The 22,311-nt window shown below is 44.0% G+C and overlaps 1 protein-coding gene across 3 annotated transcripts in view; it reads right to left on the bottom strand.

Annotated features, from left to right (window-relative positions):
* Positions 1-22,311, bottom strand: part of LOC126176316 (transmembrane protein 65) — a 566,608-nt gene that overhangs the window by 63,680 nt on the left and 480,617 nt on the right. For all 3 annotated transcript variants that reach the window (XM_049923470.1, XM_049923477.1, XM_049923485.1), the window contains one exon: positions 1,476-1,543. In XM_049923470.1, the coding sequence (XP_049779427.1) occupies positions 1,476-1,543 (68 nt within the window). The remainder of the gene's footprint in view (positions 1-1,475; positions 1,544-22,311) is intronic.

Raw genomic sequence — 22,311 nt, 5'->3', positions numbered from 1 at the left:
GTGGCAGCTGACATTTTAGACTCAGGGCGAGGGAGCGCAGCTGCCGGGTGTCGGCAAGTGGGTCCTGGACAGGTGTGGCTCATGCTGCGTTCAAAGGCAGTCGGCCAAGAAATCCGTCGCAAAAACGGCATTGAACGGAACTGTTATTACCTGGCTGTCAGGTATTGAAATACACGGGAGCTGTGCTGCAATTAAACTCAGGGCTTCAGCATTCGGACTACAGGAGCTATAAAAATTTAGGCTATGAACGGTTTCGACAGCGAGATATTGCATTCAGACGACATAATGTTTACCGGCAGACCACGGGTGTAGACGTAGCTGAACATCTCGAACAGGAGACAAAACTTTCTCCAGAAACTGCGGCAGCCTACATTCTACCAGGCTGTGCAGACAACTGGACTTAGAATATTATCAGAGTGGCCACGTTGTTGGTGACGACATCTGGAAGTTGGTGTTTGGCCGTGAGTCGTGTACGGATACCCGAATGGCAAGGCGACTGCTCGCGATAAGCGGGAAATCCGGGTTCGAGTCCCAGTGTGGCAGAAGTTTTCATTTTCATCATTCCATTCTACAGCTGATCGTACTCATTATTCGCAACTGCGAATTCATCTGATGTTACTTGTTCCATGTTGCGATCGGCGCGGGCTTGGACTCTGCAGCCAGGTTTTATGTCGGAATGAAATTTGTGGATACTTAATGGTGACGATAACACTATACTACAGGTATGTTTTATCAACCCTGCTATGTGAGCAGATTAAGAGTAAGTTAGGCACGTCTTACAAGAGACTTGTGTGCCACCTTGTGCAGCGACAGTGCAGATGTGTCCAGATACCATAAGTGTATAAAATGACATTTAATTATTTCACTAATGGTTATCTTTTTAAGTTAATACTACGGTATCAGTTAGCAGTTGCATCAGAAAACAAAACGATATAACGAATTTTTTGAACAGTTCCCGAAGGAGGTCTATGTATATAACTGAAATCAATACTAACTAGGGGAAGGTTTTGATGGCACTTGACAGGGTAGCTACACAAACATATCTTTTACGAAACATACGACAGCCGTTGAGCATCATTTTGTTAAAATATTTTCACGTCCACAAATGGGTTCAAATGGCTCTGAGCACTATGGGACTCAACTGCTGTGGTCATAATTCCCTAGAACTTAGAACTACTTAAACCTAACTAACCTAAGGACAGCACACAACACCCAGCCATCACGAGGCAGAGAAAATCCCTGACCCCGCCGGGAATCGAACCCGGGAACCCGGGCGTGAGAAGCGAGAACGCTACCGCACGACCACGAGATGCGGGCCACGTCCACAAGTTTCGAATCCTGGGTCACTGTACATCTCAATGTCATCATGCCACACTTCATCATAATCTCTTATTGCCCGTACGTTTTTACACATACTCCTATCTTCGATTACTTTTGTATGTTGTACAAGCGTATAAATCAGCAGCCATACTTACAGCGAGAATCATGAAGAAATTGTCGAGAAATCCGAATCCAACGAAGGGAAGGGCGTTGTGGATAGCAACTGAAAAAGAAAAAGTCGACACTCAGTTAGTAATCGCAAACAGATACTGTATCAGTGACAATAAGAAATTTTTGTAACATGTAACTTCAGTGATTTTAACTTTATATAAGAACAAATATTAAGTCTAAATCGCAGTTTCTTTTCTTTCCATTGTGACCACGGCTTATAACAAGCATTATCTGACAAAATTTTGCACTTAGCACATCAGAATCCGGTGCTCGGACCCATTATTTACTGCCGAGAGGTAGCCGCCCCCGACAGTTGACACCTAACACGAGTATATAATGACCAAGTGAGACAAGAAAGAACACACAGCTAAAATAAAAACTAATCTTATGTAAGGTACGTGGTGAAATTACTTTGTAATGGCATGAGAATGCACACCCAACAAAGAAACAGCTTCAAAACGAAGGTACTAAAGAAGAGACGATGAAAGGACGATCAAATTGTCCAGCTACATAGTATGATGATAACACTAAGACGCTAGAAAATGCTTCAAAGCTTCAAAACACTCAGGTTTCTTCACTAAAGTGAATCACATTATAACAACAGTCCTAATGAAGATAGTAGTACACCATATTCACTATTAGCTGCGATGAAGTTTCCTTCAAGGTCCTAAAACACCCTTATGACAGTTCCTAGTGTGACTTCCTTTTAAACACAATCGGAATCCAAATTTAATTTTTGCTCGTTTGTGTGTACGTAATCACTACATTAAGGTGACGAAAGTCGTGCTATAGTGATATGTACAGTCGTGGACAAAACGAGCGAGACCCCTCGCCTTTTCGTTATGCAGATCCGCACGGCTTCGAAGTCTGCTACACAGCATTACAGGCAAGGCGACGAAGTGCTACCAGCATACTATGCAAGTTCGCTCAGCTGATGTGCTGAGATAGCTAGCACTGGAGAAACTTGCGCTTCGAAGACGCCACAGCATCGTCTGCTATCATTTCGTGGGAAACGAAATACCTCAAGTATTAGCCAATGTGTTGTTTTCATATAGGACCGCATAATAATTTCCCCTACTGTTTATTAGAAATGTTCCAGTTGCGGTCGATACATCAGCATATTAATCGTAACTACGCTTTCGATCCAAATCACGTTTACAGGAATGCAAATAAAATCCATTCCACGTGGTAATTCAGATCCCATTGTTAATGCCACCTCGTTTTAGACTTGCGAGCGTTCCCATTGCTAGCTAGCTTAAGGAACACTTCGGCTAATGAACGTTTTCAGGCTGTGGCACGTCTAATGGAGAATTCGAAACATTGTAGAATACGTTTGACAGCTACGTCGCCATTTATTTCCTGGAGTGGTGCAGAATTATCCTATTAAATATACTCGCTAATAACAGTTTTTTGTTATTTCCATAAACATCCCGAATAATTGTCACATAAGCGGTGACATAAAGGTAGACAATTGATGTTTTTGAGTCCAGAAAGCTCTATGCAACCGAAAATGCAGATCATTTTGCCTTTTTCATTGCGAAATTGCCGGCATATTCATGTCTGGGGTAATAACAGAGGGCTGTTTACCTGGGTTGTCTGCTCGTGTAGTGAAAGGTGTTTGCAACTGTAAGGGAGGTCTGGTTTGTTTTCGGTTTAATCTCGATGGAAGCAGATAGACTATCAGTAAAGGAATTTTAAGAAATTCTCGCACCCCCAATACGTTTTATTGCTGCCTTTATTCTGTACCGGCGCTCTGTGGATGTCGATATGAAAATCTTGTAGAATTTCATACTTGTTACTGCCTGCTCTTTCCGCTTCTGTCAATAATTGAATTGACTTAAGTGTGGCACTGAATGATTTTTAACTGAATTTCGTTATGAATCTTCACGCATTGCTAAATTTGCACACTTTCATTTTAGGTCAGCAACGGTAATCCAGTATGACTGGTCTGAACGTTGACACAGACCATTTCGCGGCCGAATGCGCATAATATTTTGCTAATTCGTAACGATCTGGGGTACCTTGCCTTACTAAAACAGTTATGTTATCCCGATAAGCTGAAATTCATTTTTATTAGTACAGTTCATACTAATTAGCGTTTCTTCTTTCATTTATATCTTACATTTAGGTGTTGCGGTTAACACACTAATCAGCATTAATATAGTCTTACGCATGACTGAAAACAGTCTGACGAATTTCGGATGGTTTTTCAATTTCACATCTGTGCATAGTATGCTGGTAGCACTTCGTCGCCTTGCCTGTTATCCTGTGTAGCAGACTTTAAAGCTGTGCGGAACAGCATAACGAAAAGGCGAGGGGTCTCGCGCTTTTTGTCCACGACTGTACAAACACAGATGGCAGCAAGATCATGTGCACAAGATATAAAAGGGCATTCCATTGGTGGAGCTGTCATTTGTACTCACCTGATTCATGGGAAAAGGTTTCCGGCGTGGTTATCGCCCCACGACGGGAATTATCAGCAGACTTTAAACGCAGAATAGTGATAGGAACCAGACGTATGGGACATTCCATTTCGGAAATTGTTAGGGAATTCAGTATCCCGAGATACACAGTGTCAAGAGTGTGTCGAGACTACGAGATTTCAGGGATTATCTCTCACCACGGACGACGCAATGGACGACGGCCTTCACTTAACGACTGAGAGCAGGGACGTTTGCATAGTCAATGCTAACAGATGAGCAACACTACGTGAAATAACCACAGAAATCAATGTCTAAAGTACGACGAACGTATCCGTTAGGACCGTGCGGCAAAATCGGCGTTAATGGGTTATGGCAGTAGACTACCGACAGGAGTGCCTTTGCTAACAGCACAAAATCGCTTGCAGCGTCTGTACTGGCCACGTGACCATATTGGTTGGATCCTAGACGACTAGGAAACCGTGGCCTGGCCAAATGAATCCCCATTTCAGTTGGTACGAACTGATAGTACGGTTCGAGTGTGGTGCAGACCCCACAAAGCAGTGGACCCCAAGTCGTCAACAAGGCACCGTGCAGGGCTGCATTATTCTGCGGGCTGTGTTTACATGGGATGGACTGGGTCCGACTGAACCGACCATAGATTACTGACTGGCATGTTCGGCTACTTGGAGACCATTTGCAGCCTTTCTTGGACTTCATGTTCCCAAACAACATTGGAATATTTGTGGATGACAATGTGCCATATCATAGGCTCACAACTGTTCTCGATTGGTTTGAAGAACATTCTGGGCAATTCGAGCGAATGATTTGCCCACATAGGTCGCCGGTATGAATCCCATCGGACATTTATGGGACATGATGAAGACGTAAGTTCGTGCACAAAATCCTGCGCTGCCAACTTCCGCAATTATGGACGACTATAGAAGCAGCTTGGTTCATTTTTGCAGGGGAGTTCCAACGACATGTTGATTCTATGCCACGTCGAGTTGCTGCACTACGACGGGCGAAAGGAGGTACTGCATGACATTAGGATTACATTAAATGTATTCGCAGTTGCAAATATGGACAACCATCAGCTGTAGAATGGAATGACGACAATGAAAACTTGTGCCGGATTCAGACTTGAACCAGGATTTCCCGCTTATCGTGAACGATGCCTTACCATTTGGCTATCCACGCAGGACTCAACGCCCAGACCCAAACTTCCATATGTCGTCAACGATGTATGTACAACATGTACTCGTGCATCCATTACATATATAAGCGTACAGTTGAAACATTTTACTTGACTGCCGCTTGTCCGGTGTCGGCGGATATACAGGGTGAAAAGCATTTAAACCGACAAACTCTGGGAGGTTGTAGGGGACATGAAAACAAATATTTTTCTCTAATGTCATTTTTTCCTACGAGGAGAATTTTTTATGACTACAATTACAGTAGATTTTCAGAAATTCCTCCATTGACACGTAAACAAAGTTTAAACCGTCGGATCATGTTCTGCCTGACAAGGGCAAAAACCCTAGAAGTATCCTGAATTGTTCCTGCTGCTGCTACTATCCGGGCAACCAGATCCTCTCCTGATGCAACAGGGGTTGCGTAAACAAGGTTGCACATCTCTCCCCACACAAAAAAGTCCAGAGGGCACATATCTGGGGATCGAGCAGGCCATTGTACAGGACCACGTCTGCCAACCCACGTTTCTGGGAACCGTCGGCCCAGGAATCGACGCACACGACGACTGAAATGTGCCGGCGCCGCGTCATGTTGGAACCACGTGCATTGTCTTGTAGGGAGCGGGACGTCTTCCTGCAATTCTGACAATGCTCTGTGGAGAAAATTGTAATAGTGCCTGCCATTTAATGGCCTAGGTAGCAGATACGGCCCAATTAAACAGTCCCCAACAACACCGACCCACACATTAACGAAGAACCGCACTTGATGAACGCTAGTAACCGTGGCATGTGGGTTATCCTCAATCCAAACATGCGAATTGTGCATGTTGAAGACTCCATCACGCCCGAACGTTGCTTCATCGGTAAACAACACAGAGGATGGAAATTTAGGATGCATTTCACACTGTTCCAGGTACCACTGCGAAAACTGTGCTCTGGGTGGAATATCAACTGGTTCCAGATTGTCGACACGCTGTATGTGAAATGGATGTAACAATTGCTCTCGAAGGACTGTTCTTACATTCGTCTGATTCGTCCCCATGTTACGTGCAATTGCACGAGTGCTGATTGAAGGCTCTCGCTCCACATGCTGCAAGACAGCTTCCTCAAATTGCAGCGTTCTTACCGTGTGACGGCGTCCCTGTCAAGGTAATCTGCTAAATGACCCGGTCTCACGCAGACGTTGGTACACAGCAGCAAAGGTCGTATGATGCGGGATACGGCGATTAGGATAATGTTGCTGATAAACCAGCTGTGAAGCTCGTCCGTTGTGGTGCGCTACGTAGTACGCACCAACCATATCAGTGTACTCACTCCAGGTGTATCGCTCCATTAGTAAACACAGACAATGCACTACTACACTGGTGGACAGCAGTTGCCTACAACTGAAGAGCGTAATACGCCCTCTAACAACTGAAGATGGTAAGACGGCCTCTAACAACTGAAGAGCGTAATACAACCTCCATCGGTTTAAGTAATCCTCATAGGAAAAGTTGACGTTAGGGAAAAATATTTGTTTTGATGTCCCCTACAACCTCCCAGAGTTTGTCGGTTTAAATACTTTTCACCCTGTATACGATGCTGCAGTGCCTGTTTTATTCTGCATGCATGTCGAACAGGTACTGGACGACTAAAGCCGTTATGAGTCGTGCGTGGATAACCTAACGTTAAGTTGAGCTTTCGCGATAAGCGGAAAATCCGGTTTCGAGTCCCGGTTCGCCAAAATTTTCATTTTCATCATTCCATTCTACAGCTGATGGTTGTCGATATTCGCAACTGCGAATACATTTAATGTGTTTCATAACAGCTGTAGTCGCAGCAGTGTCTGTTTCTCTGAACATGCATTCCAGTCCAAAGGAACTCCGCATCGTAATTCAGAATAACACAGGCACCGCAATACATATATTATAATACCTCCCATGAGACTTTTGTCACCTCATAAACCGATGCATATTGCATTGCCATTTTATGTACCTGTCACTCGTCCCCACGGAAGCCTAAATCGCAAAATATTTTTCGCCATTTTATTAAGCTGATAACTGAACTGCTTATTATACGCACTTTTAGTTCTCATTTTGACTGAATCGTGTCTGCAGTTTGGTGTGAAACGTGTTCGGGTGTTCTAAATAATATTGTATTGTATAAAGAACTTAACAATTTCCACTTAAGTGTGTCTCTCACTATTTAGTACTAAAATGCCACAGCTTTTGCGTCCACATCCAACCAAATTCTATAATCATTTCCAGATAAGAAATCTTCATTAACAGTGAAAGATGTCGTACACTCCATGTGCACGGTTGATAGTACCACACAACAGTGATCGCTTCAACCTCAAAGTCAATAAACCACAGACATGTACACATTAAATTTACTCGGAAGTCTGAATCCATTGGTACCAATGCATGGCTACCCTACGTGTGGCATTGCAAGCAAATTACTAGAGGAGCTTTAAACTTCAAATGCAAAAATTCGAAAAATTAGTAGCGAGGTTTTGTCTTTAAAGTTTTTATTCGGTGTAGACTTATGCTGTCAGTCGGATTCCCGTACCTGCGTCGACCAGAAAAGCTTTCATCCATCGTGAAATGTAACGACAGCGAAATAAGATTAGAAGGGCAACTTAAATTCCCATTCACTCTAACTTAAGAACTTGCAGCTAACAACATTTCGTGATATTACAGCAAAGGAGGGAAAAGGTAGTACGTCTGCTTTTATTTGCACTCCGTCTTGATTAAAAGATGGCGATATTTGCGCGTCTGGTTTTACCTTCTTGAGTACGTTCTTTCACTGCGAAGAGATCTCATGCAAAGTGCAAGGTAGCTCTTATGACGAACTTAAATAGATCGTTCAGGTTTGTTGTCAGGTCGTACAACGCCTTGCACGTTTGCTTTCCGGTAAATCATTACTGAATCATTCCGCTTCTTCCTGTCCTTGCAAGAGTGTGTCCCACACGAACTTGCAACCTGTCCTTACAAGAACAAATACAATAAAACTAAGCAGGAGCACTATCATCACGCAGGAGCACTATCGAGGTTTGAACACCCCATTCATGTGTTCGTCCGTAGTTGGTTGGTTAATTTGGTGGAGGGGACCAAACAGCGGGCTGATCAGCCGCATAGGGATAAGGAGGTATGGGGAAGGAAGTTGTCCGTGCCCTTTCAAAGGAACCATCCCTGCATTTGCCTGAAGTGATTTAGGGAAATCACGGAAAACCTAAATCGAGATGGCCGGATTTGAACCGTCGTCCTTCCGAATGCGAGTCCAGAACATAAGATGATCTTCGCTACATGGAAACAATTGCAGCCTAATGACGGCTTCAAGTTTGTCTTCTCGAAGGATGGGATGCCAGTGAGTCCATATGAGCCCATAATGATGTCCGGATTATCCTGTGCGTCGTTTACCAGATTACGTTTACTATTTCGGCTTCTCGTAACTTGGAGCGCGCCATTCGCCCGACGGTGCACACTTACAGTTGCATCGTCGTTGCACCAGATAATGACGAAGATACTGTCCTGTTTAAACAAAAAAAAAAAAAAAAAAGAAGCTGCAGATAACGACGAAGGTACTGTCCTGGTATTTTTTTGTAATAATTTAACTGAAACAGAAATGGTGGTTTCGGGAATGCCTGTTGCCTAAGAGCTAAATGTGCCTTTACATTTCTCCAAAACACAAAACGTTATTCTAAAAGCACTAACCGTGCGCAGTGCACTCATAAATAAACAAAATTTCTAAAAATTGAATCATAGACGTTAAGTGAATATAAAGAACTTTGACGATACACCTCTTCCATTTAGGATAAGGATACTTGCGTTAAATCAAATTCCTTCTGTAGGGCGAGAAGGCAGTAAGACACGACTACATGCATAGACGGCGCTCTTTGCTTTGTCACACTGTGTTCATTTCTGCCGGCAACTAGCCACCCGTCTGGGCCTTCCAGTTTCGTTGCTGGGATATTTTCGCGTACTCTTGCATGAGGTCGTATTGAAATTCGACTAGAGATTTGCTCTTCCTTGCTAAGCAGAACCCTACGAACTTAGCCATGAGCCAATAGGTTGAAAGTCGTTTCTGATTTGGATACGGCCATCTTGTTAGAGCAAGCAGTTCATCCAGAGCTACATTGTCATCAGGTGTGCGGTTCATCATAGCCAGTTTATGTTGTGTCCATAGCCATACCTCGTTAGCGGCGCCACAAGTAAAACGGTGAAGCAGAGTATCAGTCGTCTGACAGTCCAAGCATTGGTCGGTATTTGACAAGCCCATCTTAAAGAGAAGGTCATTTGTGCTTATGATGTTGTATAAAGCGCAATACCACGTAGCTCTTACATGTGACATGAATGTTTTGCCAAACTCGACTCCAAGTGATTGTGGGGAATTTCTTCGCTAATTTGCTTATACACTTATCCGTACTTCATAATCTTCCTTGTTTGTGTAGTTCCTTACCCTTTGTCGGATCTAGCTGTTCTCAATAATGTATGTTTTAATATGCAATAACCTATAACTTACATGGCCGACAATAAGTGGCACCCTGTTGTCTGTAGGAGACACTGCGTTCACAACGTAAGCTATGAGGTTTCCATCACCTGCTGCTAGGGCCTTTGCCTTCCGAGATATCAACAGAGCTCTGCATTTGTCTCTAACGTTGGTCAGACCTAAAGCACCTCTCGTTTCGGGTAGAGTTATGGTTTGATAATCTACCCTAAGGATTCGCCCTCTCCATGTGAACCACGCTAGAACAGATTCAATTCGTTTCCCGATTGTTGAAAGCAAAGGGAAAATACTTGCAAGGTGGCACATCTTAAGAAGTATAGCGAGGTATGTCAGCGTGATTTTTTGTATCATATCTAGAGAACGGGTGGAATTCTCTAGTAATACCGCCCGGATACGGTTGAGCTCCATTGTTCAATTCCAGGCGGCTGTCTTGACAGGACATTTGTTAAAACTTATCCTCAGAAGTTTGATGGTATCAGCTTGTTCAAATGGTCCATTTTCAACGAATCATATCCCTCTGCCTACCTGTAAAATGCTAGATTTACTTACATTAATCTTAGCTCCAGAACAAGAACTATATGCCTGAATCACGTCCTGGACATTCATAGCATCGGTCGGGTCAGTCGGATACACGGCCAGGTCATCAGCGTAACATCTGCAGACACATTTGTTGCCTCCAATTACAATTCCACCTTGACAAGTAATGATCGTAGAAGAGGCTCGATTCAAAACGAGAACAGCAGCATCGAGAGGGTGCACCCTGTCATATCGACGTTAGGATGAGAATTCTCGCCGTGCATTGTCCATTGACAAGAATTCTTGAAGTTGCATGAGGGTATAATCTCCTGACGATATCGACGAAAGTAGGTTTAACCCCATTTTCGACATGACACGTAGCAGGTAGTTGTGACGGATCCTGTCAAACGCTTTGTCCATTTCTAACGACAAGATGGCCACTCTGCAGGTGGACGCCGAGGCGACAGCCGTTACATCCCGGTATTCTTCCACTGCTTGCTGTATTGTCCTCCTTGGTACGGCACACGACTGATATTGACCAGCAATGGTGTTCAATCGTCAAAGCAATACCCTAGCAACTAGCTTGTAGTCAACGTTTAAGAGCGATACAGGATGCATGATTTGCAAACCATTAGTAAATCCACATTTAGGAACCAATGCAATGAGCCCTTCTAAAAACTAACAGGGATTAGTGGCAGACGTACGTATTTCGTCGAGCGCTGCAGTCAGCGGACTAACGATTAAATTACAGTACTTTAGGTAAAACACTACAGGTAACTAACCCATCGGGTCCAGGGAATTTGTTCCTTGGGCTTCCTTTCAACGCTTCGTGCAGTTCTTCTACAATGATAGGAGCCTCCAGTTCTGTGTTTTCTGCATCCGTCAGAGTCGGGTCAACACAGGCCTCACAATTGTCGTTGTCGCCAGTGTCCCCTTCAGCATGCTGCGCGGTCTGAGGCGCCTTTTCACGGTCCGTGCGGCTCCCCCCTTCGGAGGTTCGAGTCCTCCCTCGGGCATGGGTGTGTGTGCTTTCCATAGCGTAAGTTAGTTTAAGATTAAGTAGTGTGTGGGCTTAGGGACCGATGACCTAAATAGTTTGGCCCTATAAGACCTTACCATAAATTTCCAATTTCCCCTTCAGCATACAGTCTCGTGAAATAATTACGGGCAAATTGCTGATGGATAAGTTGGATTCTATCATTATTTTGGAGAGAACTTAAGTGCAGCCGGCGCCCTCTTTTTAAATTCGGCCAGAAGGTGGAAAAACGCAGTTTTTCATTCTCAATGCCAATGTTGTCTCTCGAACTTATTGTAACTCCCTCTATTTGCTGGCGTTTCACAGCAGTTATTTTGGTCTTGATTCGTTTTCTTCTCATGGTGTGGCGTGATACATTGGCGGTATCTGCATATAGTTCCCTTAGGCACTGGAAGTAGAATTTCACTGTGTGTCTTTCCCACTGTTTCTTTTCAAAAGCTTAGCGTTTGAGTAAAGTTCGTATTTTAGGTTTTGCATGTGTTACCAACCATTCCATTTTATTTCTGTAGCGCCGCATATTCCTTAAGCAAATTTCTCAACCTCGCGTTAAGTCGTGCTCAAGTCCAGTGTCCATCAGGTGTGAGAGATTGAATTTCCAGACACACCTGCCCCCAATGTCCTTTGCCTGGGCATGTTAGTTGTAGCCACAAGCGACAAATGGTCAGAAAAACTCACTGGAGAAGTTTCAACGCTGAGAACACTATTTTGAGGCGACGAGAGGTGTAGATGCGGTCTATTATACTCAGGGAATGGCTAGCAATATAAGTGAACCCTGCGTTCGCTCTTGGCTGGCTTTGTCAGGTGCAGTCCTTTCACAGTCTCCCAGTTCCCGGCATAGATTTGGATCGGGCGTTTGGTCGACGGCGCAAAGAACACAGTATGATGTTCTCGTTCGCGGGAGTGATTAACTCAACTTTACTTACTGTACTTTCCTGAAAGAAGGTAGATCGATCCAGTCTGGCTTGCGAACCGGACGGAGCGTAAATATTAATAAGCTGAGCTGTGTCGTGGCGACAGAAATTCCTCTTCCACTTGCTAACTTTTTAACACCTCTAGCTATAATGCAGTCCTTGAATAACGTGGCAGTGCCGCTTTCAGGTCCTCTATTGAGGATAGCATTGTATCCTGCGATATGTTCCACTCTGTCCGTACACACTTCTTGCAACATGACTACGTCTTTATCGAAAGTATATGTAAAATCACGTAGGCATTCAATTTTTGTCACACTAGTGATTCTGTTAATGTTAACTGTAGCTATACTGTACGATTGTAAATCAGTGCTACTACACGTTTCTGTCAGACTTCGATTCACAGCTGCGTCTTAATGGAAGTTGTCTTCCATGTCTGCATCAGTTCCACCGAGAGCTTCAACGGCTTGCGTCCGTCACCGTGTGTTGCCAGCGGATTACACTCCTCCATATCCTCATGCCAAGGTGAGTTGTCCTGTGATGTTGCAGACACGCCCACACTGTTAGGAGCGAGATTTTCAGTACGGCGATCACTATGTTCTGTGCCAAAATTCGCGGATTCACTGCTTTGCGATTTGTTACGAAACGTTTCTCCAGAGACGGTAGATTCAAAGTCTCCTGCTTACGATTGGGGGGGGGGGGGGGTCTCGTGTTGGACGGAGCCCCTCTCCTCCTCTTCTTCGTGTCTTGCCTTCAGGTTTTGCTGCCATTGCTTGGTTTTGAATACCGACTTCCTTATCCTCCTCCCATGCCCCTAAATAGTTGGCTCTTCGTGCTTCTTTTTTCTCCTTCGGTGCATCTGTAGGTTGGTTATTCTTGTTTACTGCGCGTTTTTCAATCATTATGGTGTTTGTGGATTCCTCTAAAATTTCCTGTACCTCGATCTGACAGTACTGCCCTTCTTGGTTTCTTCCACATTTGTTGATGTTCTTCCTGGCTGTCCGATCGCATTTCATGTAGTTTCTGCCGTACCTCCTGCATTTTTCCTCTCAAGGTGGGCGCAATTTTGTCAGCTTCTTGATGGGCAATCGTGCATTTTTTTCTTTTCATTTTCGTTGGTGGAGCTCGCTGGTGTTTAGTCTTTTGTCATCTGTGCTTCAATTTCGTGGGAAGTCTGCTTCTCGTTGTTCGGAGCTACGGTCGTGCCATTGTCTGCCTCGCCTGGGATGAGCTGTAACTGTATCTTCTAGAGTTTCTTCTGCAGTGGTCGTTCTCATTCGAGTGTCCAATCCGACTTGGACCATAGTGTTATCAATAACTGTCTCTGATGTCGTAGCTGGGGTTCCAAGAGTTGCTGCGACGTACGTTATCGGTAGCTGTGACATAGTGGGTGGAACAGGCGCCTAGGCAGTTGTGTCACTCGGCGCTGCAGACACTGAGCGTGTACGTGTCCTGTGGAGCCACATCCAGCGCATGTTCTAGGCTGCCCCTCATAAATAACAATGGCCTTGTATCCACAGACGTTAACATGGGAGGGAATGTGCTTTATCAAGTCAACTTTAACCTGCCGCACAGAATTTGAGACCGGGAATTTATGTGCACCGGACCACTTCTCAGCAATGTTACTTAGAATGGTGGCATACGGCTTCGACATTGCATTAATCTGCTCTGAGGTTATTTCAAATGGTAGTTCGGAATCTCTAATACTTCTGATTCCAAGTCCAGCGTGAGTAAATTTAACGTTACCAACATTGCCGTCAGAATGTTTGAAGTTTAAGTTGTTCCCATATAATTCTACAATTTGGTCACATTTTTCGGGATTCTTTAACTTAAGATAGACGCTACTACTACTGATCGACAGATGAATTCCAATAATATCCTCAGCTGTTAACTACTTCTTCCAGGAAGTCCTCTACTTCAAACGATTTAGGTCGTGCATAATTATTGTCAAACATAAGATGCAATGTATCTTTCCACACAGGTTCTGCCACTAGAAAACGAATCTGCTCTGCGCGGATAAGTTACGAACGCTCTACGGCATTACACTCACCGACAACAACAGCGCACGGCCGCCACCAGCAGCGGACACGTAAACGCGGCTCACTTCCGCACGCTACGGCCGCCAAGGACCGACTCTACCACTGAGCCACCTCGCTTGATCGGTCGTAAGGTATTCAGGTCTTCAGGGAACACTTTAACGCAGAGTTTGGTCAAAGGAGGACTGTTCAATACGTTCCCTGGCCATCTCATCGCCCGACATGTTGTGAATGAACTCTCCTTCAGAACAACAACTTAGTTGGCGACACTCTGGTCGATACTCACGTGAAAACGGTTCAAATGGCTCTGAGCACTATAGGACTTAACATCTGAGGTCATCAGTCCCCTATACTTAGAACTTCTTAAACCTAACTAAACTAAGGACATCACACACACCCATACCCGAGGCAGGATTCGAGCCTGCGACCGTAGCAGCCACGTGGTTCCAAACTGAAGCGCCTAGAACCACTCGGCCACAGCGGCCGGCTACTCACGTGGAAAGAATAACTAGGCGCTTGCTTAAAATTTACGCTATTCTCGCGGTAGCGTTAGAGAAGTGACAACCGTACTAGACAATCTGTGGCGATCATGATAGCAATCGACACTGGAGAAAACACAAAGAAAAACAGCATTCGGAAATTTTCCAAAACAAATCTACAACGGAGGTACGTCAGCTGTATTGAACTCTTCGAATGCGGCAAAGCCCGATTAAGGGAACAGCTCTTGTACTGTCCACGGAACCCACTGACGTGTATCCTGCAAGGAAGGTTTCAGTGTAAAAAAGGTACTGACAATGCGGGGGTGTTTCTGGGCCAAAACTAGGATCTGTTTGTTCTGTAATTTTAAGTTCGCCTTATATATTGTTTTATGTTATACACAACAAAACATGATTATGTATTGGAGAAAATCGAATCTGCTTCGAAGAAATTAACATGCAAAAGACTACAGTAGATTCGTTGGTTGGTTTGGAGTAAAAAGGGACCAAACTACAGGGTCATCAGTCCCTTACTACAGAGGACTAATAAAATCTAATTTCAAAAGATATAGATAGTACACGACACTCGCTTAATGTCCCTGAAATTTTTCTAGTATACTGATGTGCAGATAATATAGTACCTACGTTTTATCTACACAGGGTGAACCCGAACACCACTGTCATATTTTTGGATGATAAGCAGAGATATTTTCCGAGTATTTTGATACAAGGTACCCATAGTCTCCAGCGGCTCATTAAAAATAATTGCATTTCGCTTGATTTATTGTCCCCAGTTATTTTTGTACCTGTGTCGCACTTAAAACACCTGAACAACGGTGTAAATGTCGGGTATTGGGCTGTGTATCTTGTTTAGAAACAAACTTGGTTTATTCACTCACGGTACGTCCTGCTGACAACAGTAATCCCTGTTTCACTCTTCGCCCTCAAGCTTGCGTTCCGCACAGCTCGGTTCTCTCTCGCAACTGTTTTTCAGGCACTGTTAGCTGTACGCTAACACTGATAAACAACAGTATGGATAGGTTTACTCATTAAGAGTTGGCCAAGATGCTTCTCATGCATGGGTTCTCTGAATTCCATGGTAGAGGGTCATAACGGCGGTACGGTGAGCTGTTCCCGCAGCGACCACAAACATATCACAGAAGTTATGCATCTTGTGAGCTCCCTAGCTTGCTCACTTCGTTGATAACTATTCCTCTCCCTATCAGCTATTCATTGTTTTTTAATTACCATCATTTGATGACCGGTTGAATGACGTTAATTTAACAAAATGGCTTGAGATGTCACCAAAATAATTTTTATCACGTCCCTTGTCGAAACCTATTACCGAATTATATGCCACCAAGTGACATTAATGTGGCCATTTGTCAAAAGCCTGCGTAAGTATCTTTTGTAGTACAGAACAGGAAGAGACTCAGTCAGATTCTGGAAGGTACCGACAGGGATGTGGACTCATTCCCACTGCAGCGCCGTGGTCAGTCGCGCCAGGTTCCTCGGTTGAGCATACCTGGCGCGAAAAGCCCGATCGAGGTGGTCCCACAGATTCTCGACTGAGTTTAAATCCGGGGTGTCTGGTGGCCAGGACATTAGGGTAAACTCATCCTGGTATTCTTCGAATCACGCACGTACACTGCGAGCTGTGTGAAACGTTACATTGTCAAATGTTCAAATGTGTGTGAATTCCTAAGGGACCAAACTGCTGAGGTCATCGGTCCCTAAACTTACACACTACGTAAACTACCTTATGCTAAGAACAACAAACACACACACATGCCCGAGGGAGGACTCCGCAATCCGTAACATGGCGCCTAAGACCGCGCGGCCACTCCGCGCGGTCGTCACATTGTCCTTCTGGTAGATGCCAAGGGATAAAAAACTGCATGTGTGGGTGGGCTTGATTCCCAAGGATAGATGGGTACTTGTGTTGCTCCAGTGTACCTTCCAGAATGACGAGAGCACCCAGAAAATTCCACGAAAACATTCCCTAAACCATAACGCTCCCTCCCCCGGACTGGGTGCTTCCGACAATTGTTGCAGGGGGTTTACTTTCAGACGTTTCACAACGTACATGGCAACAGCCATTTATCTGACGGAGCTTAAAAAGTGTTTCACCGAAAAAGGACACCTGTCGACACTCAGTGGATGTGAACCGCAGTCGGCATAGCTGCGAGAACCATGCACCTGCCGCGGAGGCAACATTCGCTGAACGCTCTTTGGTGGGACTCTGCTGGTAACACCTTGGTTCGTCTGGACGATCCGTTGTTCAGCGGTGGCCCGTACACATCTCCGCAGCCGTCGTTCACCCCTGTCATCTACGGTGCATGACGCACCACGGTTGCCTCGGTGCCCTTTTTGGAAAGCTCGTCTTTGCCACGCACGGTATCCTTACCAGGCCACACGCGAACAGTTTACGAACATATCCAATTCGTAAATGCTTCCACTCTTGGCTCGAAAGCCAATGACAGCCCCGGATCTACGATATTTCCGAACCGGGGCAAAAACATGGTAGTGGCGTCCCCCACCACCCACTCGAGCATTTGAGATAGGACGTCAAAAATTTAAAAAAAGATTTTTCAGAAATATGTTTATTTTGTAGCGCACATCTTTCTGAAGAGTTTTATGTATAAAACATATATATTAGAGGAAATATGTTGTTGTTGTTGTGGTCTTCAGTCCTTAGACTGGTTTGATGCAGCTCTCCATGCTACTCTATCCTGTGCAAGCTTCTTCATCTCCCAGTACCTACTGCAACCTACATCCTTCAGAATCTGTTTAGTGTATTCATCTCTTGGTCTCCCTCTACGATTTTTACCCTCCACGCTGCCTCCAATACTAAATTGGTGATCCCTTGATGACTCAGAACATGTCGTACCAACCGATCCCTTCTTCTGTCAAGTTGTACCACAAACTTCTCTTCTCCCCAATCCTATTGAATACCTCCTCATTAGTTATATGATCTACCCATCTAATCTTCAGCATTCTTCTGTAGCACCACATTTCGAAAGCTTCTATTCTCTTCTTGTCCAAACTAGTTATCGTCCATGTTTCACTTCCATACATGGCTACGCTCCATACAAATACTTTCAGAAACGACTTCCTGACACTTAAATCTATACTCGATGTTAACAAATTTCTCTTCTTCAGAAACGCTTTCCTTGCCATTGCCAGTCTACATTTTATATCCTCTCTACTTCGACCATCATCAGTTATTTTGCTCCCCAAATAGCAAAACTCCTTTACTACTTTAAGTGTCTCATTTCCTAATCTAATTCCCTCAGCATCACTTGAATTAATTAGACTACATTCCACTATCCTCGTTTTGCTTTTATTGATGTTCATCTTATACCCTCCTTTCATGACACTGTCCATTCCGTTCAACAGCTCTTCCAAGTCTTTTGCTGTCTCTGACAGAATTACAATGTCATCGGCGAACCTCAAATTTTTTATTTCTTCTCCATGGATTTTAATACCTACTCCGAATTTTTCTTTTGTTTCCTTTACTGCTTGCTCAATATACAGATTGAATAGCATCGGGGAGAGGCTACAACCCTGTCTCACTCCCTTCCCAACCACTGCTTCCCTTTCATACCCCCTCGACTGTTATAACTGCCATCTGGTTTCTGTACAAATTGTAAATAGCCTTTCGTTCCCTGTATTTTACCCCTGCCACCTTTAAAATTTGAAAGAGAGTATTCCAGTCAACGTTGTCAAGAGCTTTCTCTAAGCCTACAAATGCTAGAAACGTAGGTTTGCCTTTCCTTAATCTAGCTTCTAAGAGGAAATATAAGACATGTTATTTGGTTTTAAGTAAGCCAAAGTGCAGTGCCACGCCTCTTCACACATCATTCTTCTATCGCACGTCACTGTATTTCACTCTGTGGAATTCAAACGTGTATATTTTGTAATGGAAGCCATCAAACCTACATTCAGGACAGTGGATAGTAAAATGTCCTGTGCTGCCTCTCCTGCTCCCAGTCAGCCGGTTCGACATCCTCCCTCTCTTAAAAAAGAAGAGAAAGAAAAAAAACTCACAGTTAAAACCGGGTGGGATTATTTATGACCGGAAGAATAAGAACTCTCCAAAAAATTTGCATTCTTCATTGCCTATTAGCTAATAACTTTCTCTCTTGTGTGACATAAAGTTAAATATGGAAATGGAAAAGAAGTCCCATGCTTCTTGACAGAGCGTAGGGGAACGATGCGGGAGACCCGCACCGCCGTACTAGGCAAGGTCCTAGTGGAGGTGATTTGTCGTTCCCTTTCTCCGACCGTAATGGGGATAAATGATGATGAAGACGACGCTACAACACCCAGTCATCTCAGGGCAGGTGAAAATTGCTGACCCCGCCGGGAATCGAACCCTGGGACCCCGGGCTCGGGAAGTGAGAACGCTACCGCGAGATCACGAGCTGCGGACAAAGTTAAATAAAGGAAACATAAAGCCAGTAAAGACACGAGACAAACAAGACAGTAAACATATTTTCAAACCTTAGGTCCAAGCATTGTTTTTCTCTCAAATCTCGCTACAGCTTTCCACTGCGCGTTTCCCTTTCTGCGAAAAAATCTGTTACCTCATCAAGGTTCGTCAAACGTATCGCTACATGAAAAATTAAAATGGCGTTGTCTAATACTGAAAAAAGCTATTAATACGAATAGTACCAAAGATCGGTGTGGTTTCTCGATTTGAATACCTCTATTTTGTCACAGCTTGCTAGATAAAACGAATTAGACCATTTTAATGTTGTAGCAATTGCAACACTCGTCAAAAAAGCGAGAGTGTTTCGGCACAAATGATCATTTTTATGTAACTCGTTTACATAAATAACGCGACAGAATATAATTCACGAAGTACCAATATCAAATGGGTATCAGGTCTATTACAAGCAAAAAGTTTTGTTAGAAAATAGTTTCACATTTCATTCAAAACCTCCAGTTTCTCAAGCATAGGATCGAAAAGTAATAGTAGTCCGAAATTTTTATATAAATTTGGAATCATCATATTCTTCCATATAATTTGTGTGATGTCCCCATTTCTTCTCCTTCCTCGTTCTAACAAACAATCCTATTTCTGTAACTATTGCTGCCACTGTCAAAACTTACTCTCCGTTTATGTTCACTAACACTCCCAAAATCACCAGTTTAGTTATCCCCCATTTATTCTCCTGTTAGTCATTATTTCGTTTTCGTACAACGCGTTTCCGCGCTATACCGAGAATACAACTTAAGCGGCTGGTAACCAGGGACTTTACAACTGGTCTTTATAGTGTAGCGATCTGGCAAAAATTTTCTGTCAAAATTTCAGATAATATGTAATCTTTCTTACCTGTTGATCCTGATAGTCGTTAATTTTCACTCTGGTAGCCTGAATCAATGGATTTCGGTAATAATTATAATAACGCTTATCATTCGTGCACCCAATCAACCACATAAACAAATAGCCCTTGGCATACACCCGTTCGGATTTATTCGGATCAGTTCGTATATTCCCGTCCCTTTTTGTCTCCGGGAAAGTTTATTATTTCTAGACGTGACGGGAATTTCCCTGGCAGAGGCGTACACTATGCACCCACTCAAAAATCAGCTTATGATTCGTTCAGAAATCATATCCCTACATCAGGATTTGAATGTCAGGTAAATCGCTTCGTTTCTGGTTTACTGCAACGACGGCACTGTTTTCCGCGTCCACCCGACACACTTTATATGCTCTCCGCCATTTGTGGTGGCACATGCTTTCTGTGAGTGATTACTGCACGTTGAAGTCGAGCACAAGCAGTGGTCACATTACTGTGACAGGACCGTGTAGTAACAAAATGATGCTACGATATTCGAATAAAATTCATGGATGCTTCAGTCGTGGACGATATTGTTTACTTTGCAGTATTGTTTACTATTCAATATTCTTCTGGCACACGACAGTACCATCACTACACTACTCGGCTACCATTCGACTACTGTCTGCGATAGGTTGCACGCGATCGACCACATCAGCAGACTGTACTTTAACGACTGCTGTGCTGGCGCGCGTTGGAAAGTAAGAAACCGCAAAACTCATAGTTGAGCCCAGAGAAGCTTAACCGCGCGTTGTCACGTCTTACAGAGGTTGCATTTGTTCTCGTATCGATCGACATGCAGCAATGGTGACCTCAGAGTCTGCATATAGGCGCCTACGGTAAACCGGATCTTTCCGTATTAAAATGGAATATGTTACAGACTTCTCACTGTTTTGAAGATGTTTCAGGCAATAAACCAAACAAATGATAATTACATCATTACTCTGTAACAACAAGCCGGAGACCACGGGCCCCTTATATCAAAGTACTCAGGACATAGCGCTGAACAACATCCGAAATTCTGTCGATGGTGTTCGCATTCACGCGGTATGTGAATACGATGTTAGACATTTCGACAGACTGTGTATGAACGACAGAAGAAACCGACTAACCTACAGTAATATACAGGAAAATTAAGGAAGACAAGTTAGTGTTATATACATACATACTACAATTTTTATTACCTGGAGTATCTCTGCAATGCTCGCGTCCACGTAATTTCACATGTATCAACCACGCTGCCCTGACTGATAATGACGTCTGAGGGAAAAAAATATTGTAAACATAAAGTGGTTGTTTGGGGAAGGAGACCAGGCAGCGTGATCATCGGTCTCATCGGATTAGGGAAGGGAGTCGGCCGTGCCCTTTCAGAGGAACCATCCCGGCATTTGCCTGGAATGATTTAGGGAAATCACGGAAAACCTAAATCAGGATGGCCGGACGCGGGATTGAACCGTCGTCCTCCCGAATGCGTGTCCAGTGTGCTAACCACTGCGCCACCTCGCTCGGTGTAAACATAAAAACAAGAATCTAATACGAGCTATGAGAAATACATTACCTATAAATTTCTATGTGAAAAGGAAAATATTTAAATCATCCAAACAAAACTGTAAAGCCTTTTGAATTCTAAGTTAATGTTCGGACAGCGACTGTTAACCGTAACGGTAAAGTATATTCAGTGTGAACAGAGCACCGACGAGTGATGAACACGGCAGCGCACACTTCTACCTTTCAGGATGTTCACAAGTGTGTAGATGTGCTGAATGAGTCATCTTCACTCATTGGTCTGAAAATAATGTCCGTGCCGATTCTAAGCTCGTCTTCGATTTCTGGATCAGCTCCTTTCTGTACGACTACCGAATTGCATAGAAGCTGATAACACGTATGCTTTGCTCCCGCCACTGCTAAGGACCCAGTAGAGAGCCTAGGTCCGGAAATCGGTAGACGCGATGTGCATGTGCAGGCAAACAAACGATTTCAGGAACACTGGATGATTTATTCAAGAGAATTATACAGTTCACGAATTAAACAGTTCTCCACCCGTCACATTTATCAAGCAGTTATTCGGATTGGCATTCATTGATAGAGTTGTTGGATGTCTTCCTGTCATATTGGCGGGTTAGATGGTCAAAATCCCGAGCTGGCTAGAGGGCCCTGCCCATAATGCTACAAATGTTGTCAATTAGGGAGAGATCCGCGACCTTGTTGGCCAAGATAGGGTTTGGTAAGCACGAAGGTAGCTCTCGATGTATACAGGCGGGCATTATCTTGCTGATATATAGGCCTGGACGGCTTCCCGTGAGTGGCAATAGAAGATGGCGTAGAATATCGTCGACATAACGCTGCGCTGTAAGGGTGCGGCGGCTGATAAGCAAAGAAGTGCTGCTACGAAAAGAAGTGGC

The sequence above is a fragment of the Schistocerca cancellata genome, chromosome 1 (assembly GCF_023864275.1).
Source record: "Schistocerca cancellata isolate TAMUIC-IGC-003103 chromosome 1, iqSchCanc2.1, whole genome shotgun sequence".
NCBI classification, from domain to species: Eukaryota; Metazoa; Arthropoda; class Insecta; order Orthoptera; family Acrididae; genus Schistocerca; species Schistocerca cancellata.
Note: the sequence above shows the minus strand (reverse complement) of the source record. Positions and strands in the feature narration are given on the sequence as shown.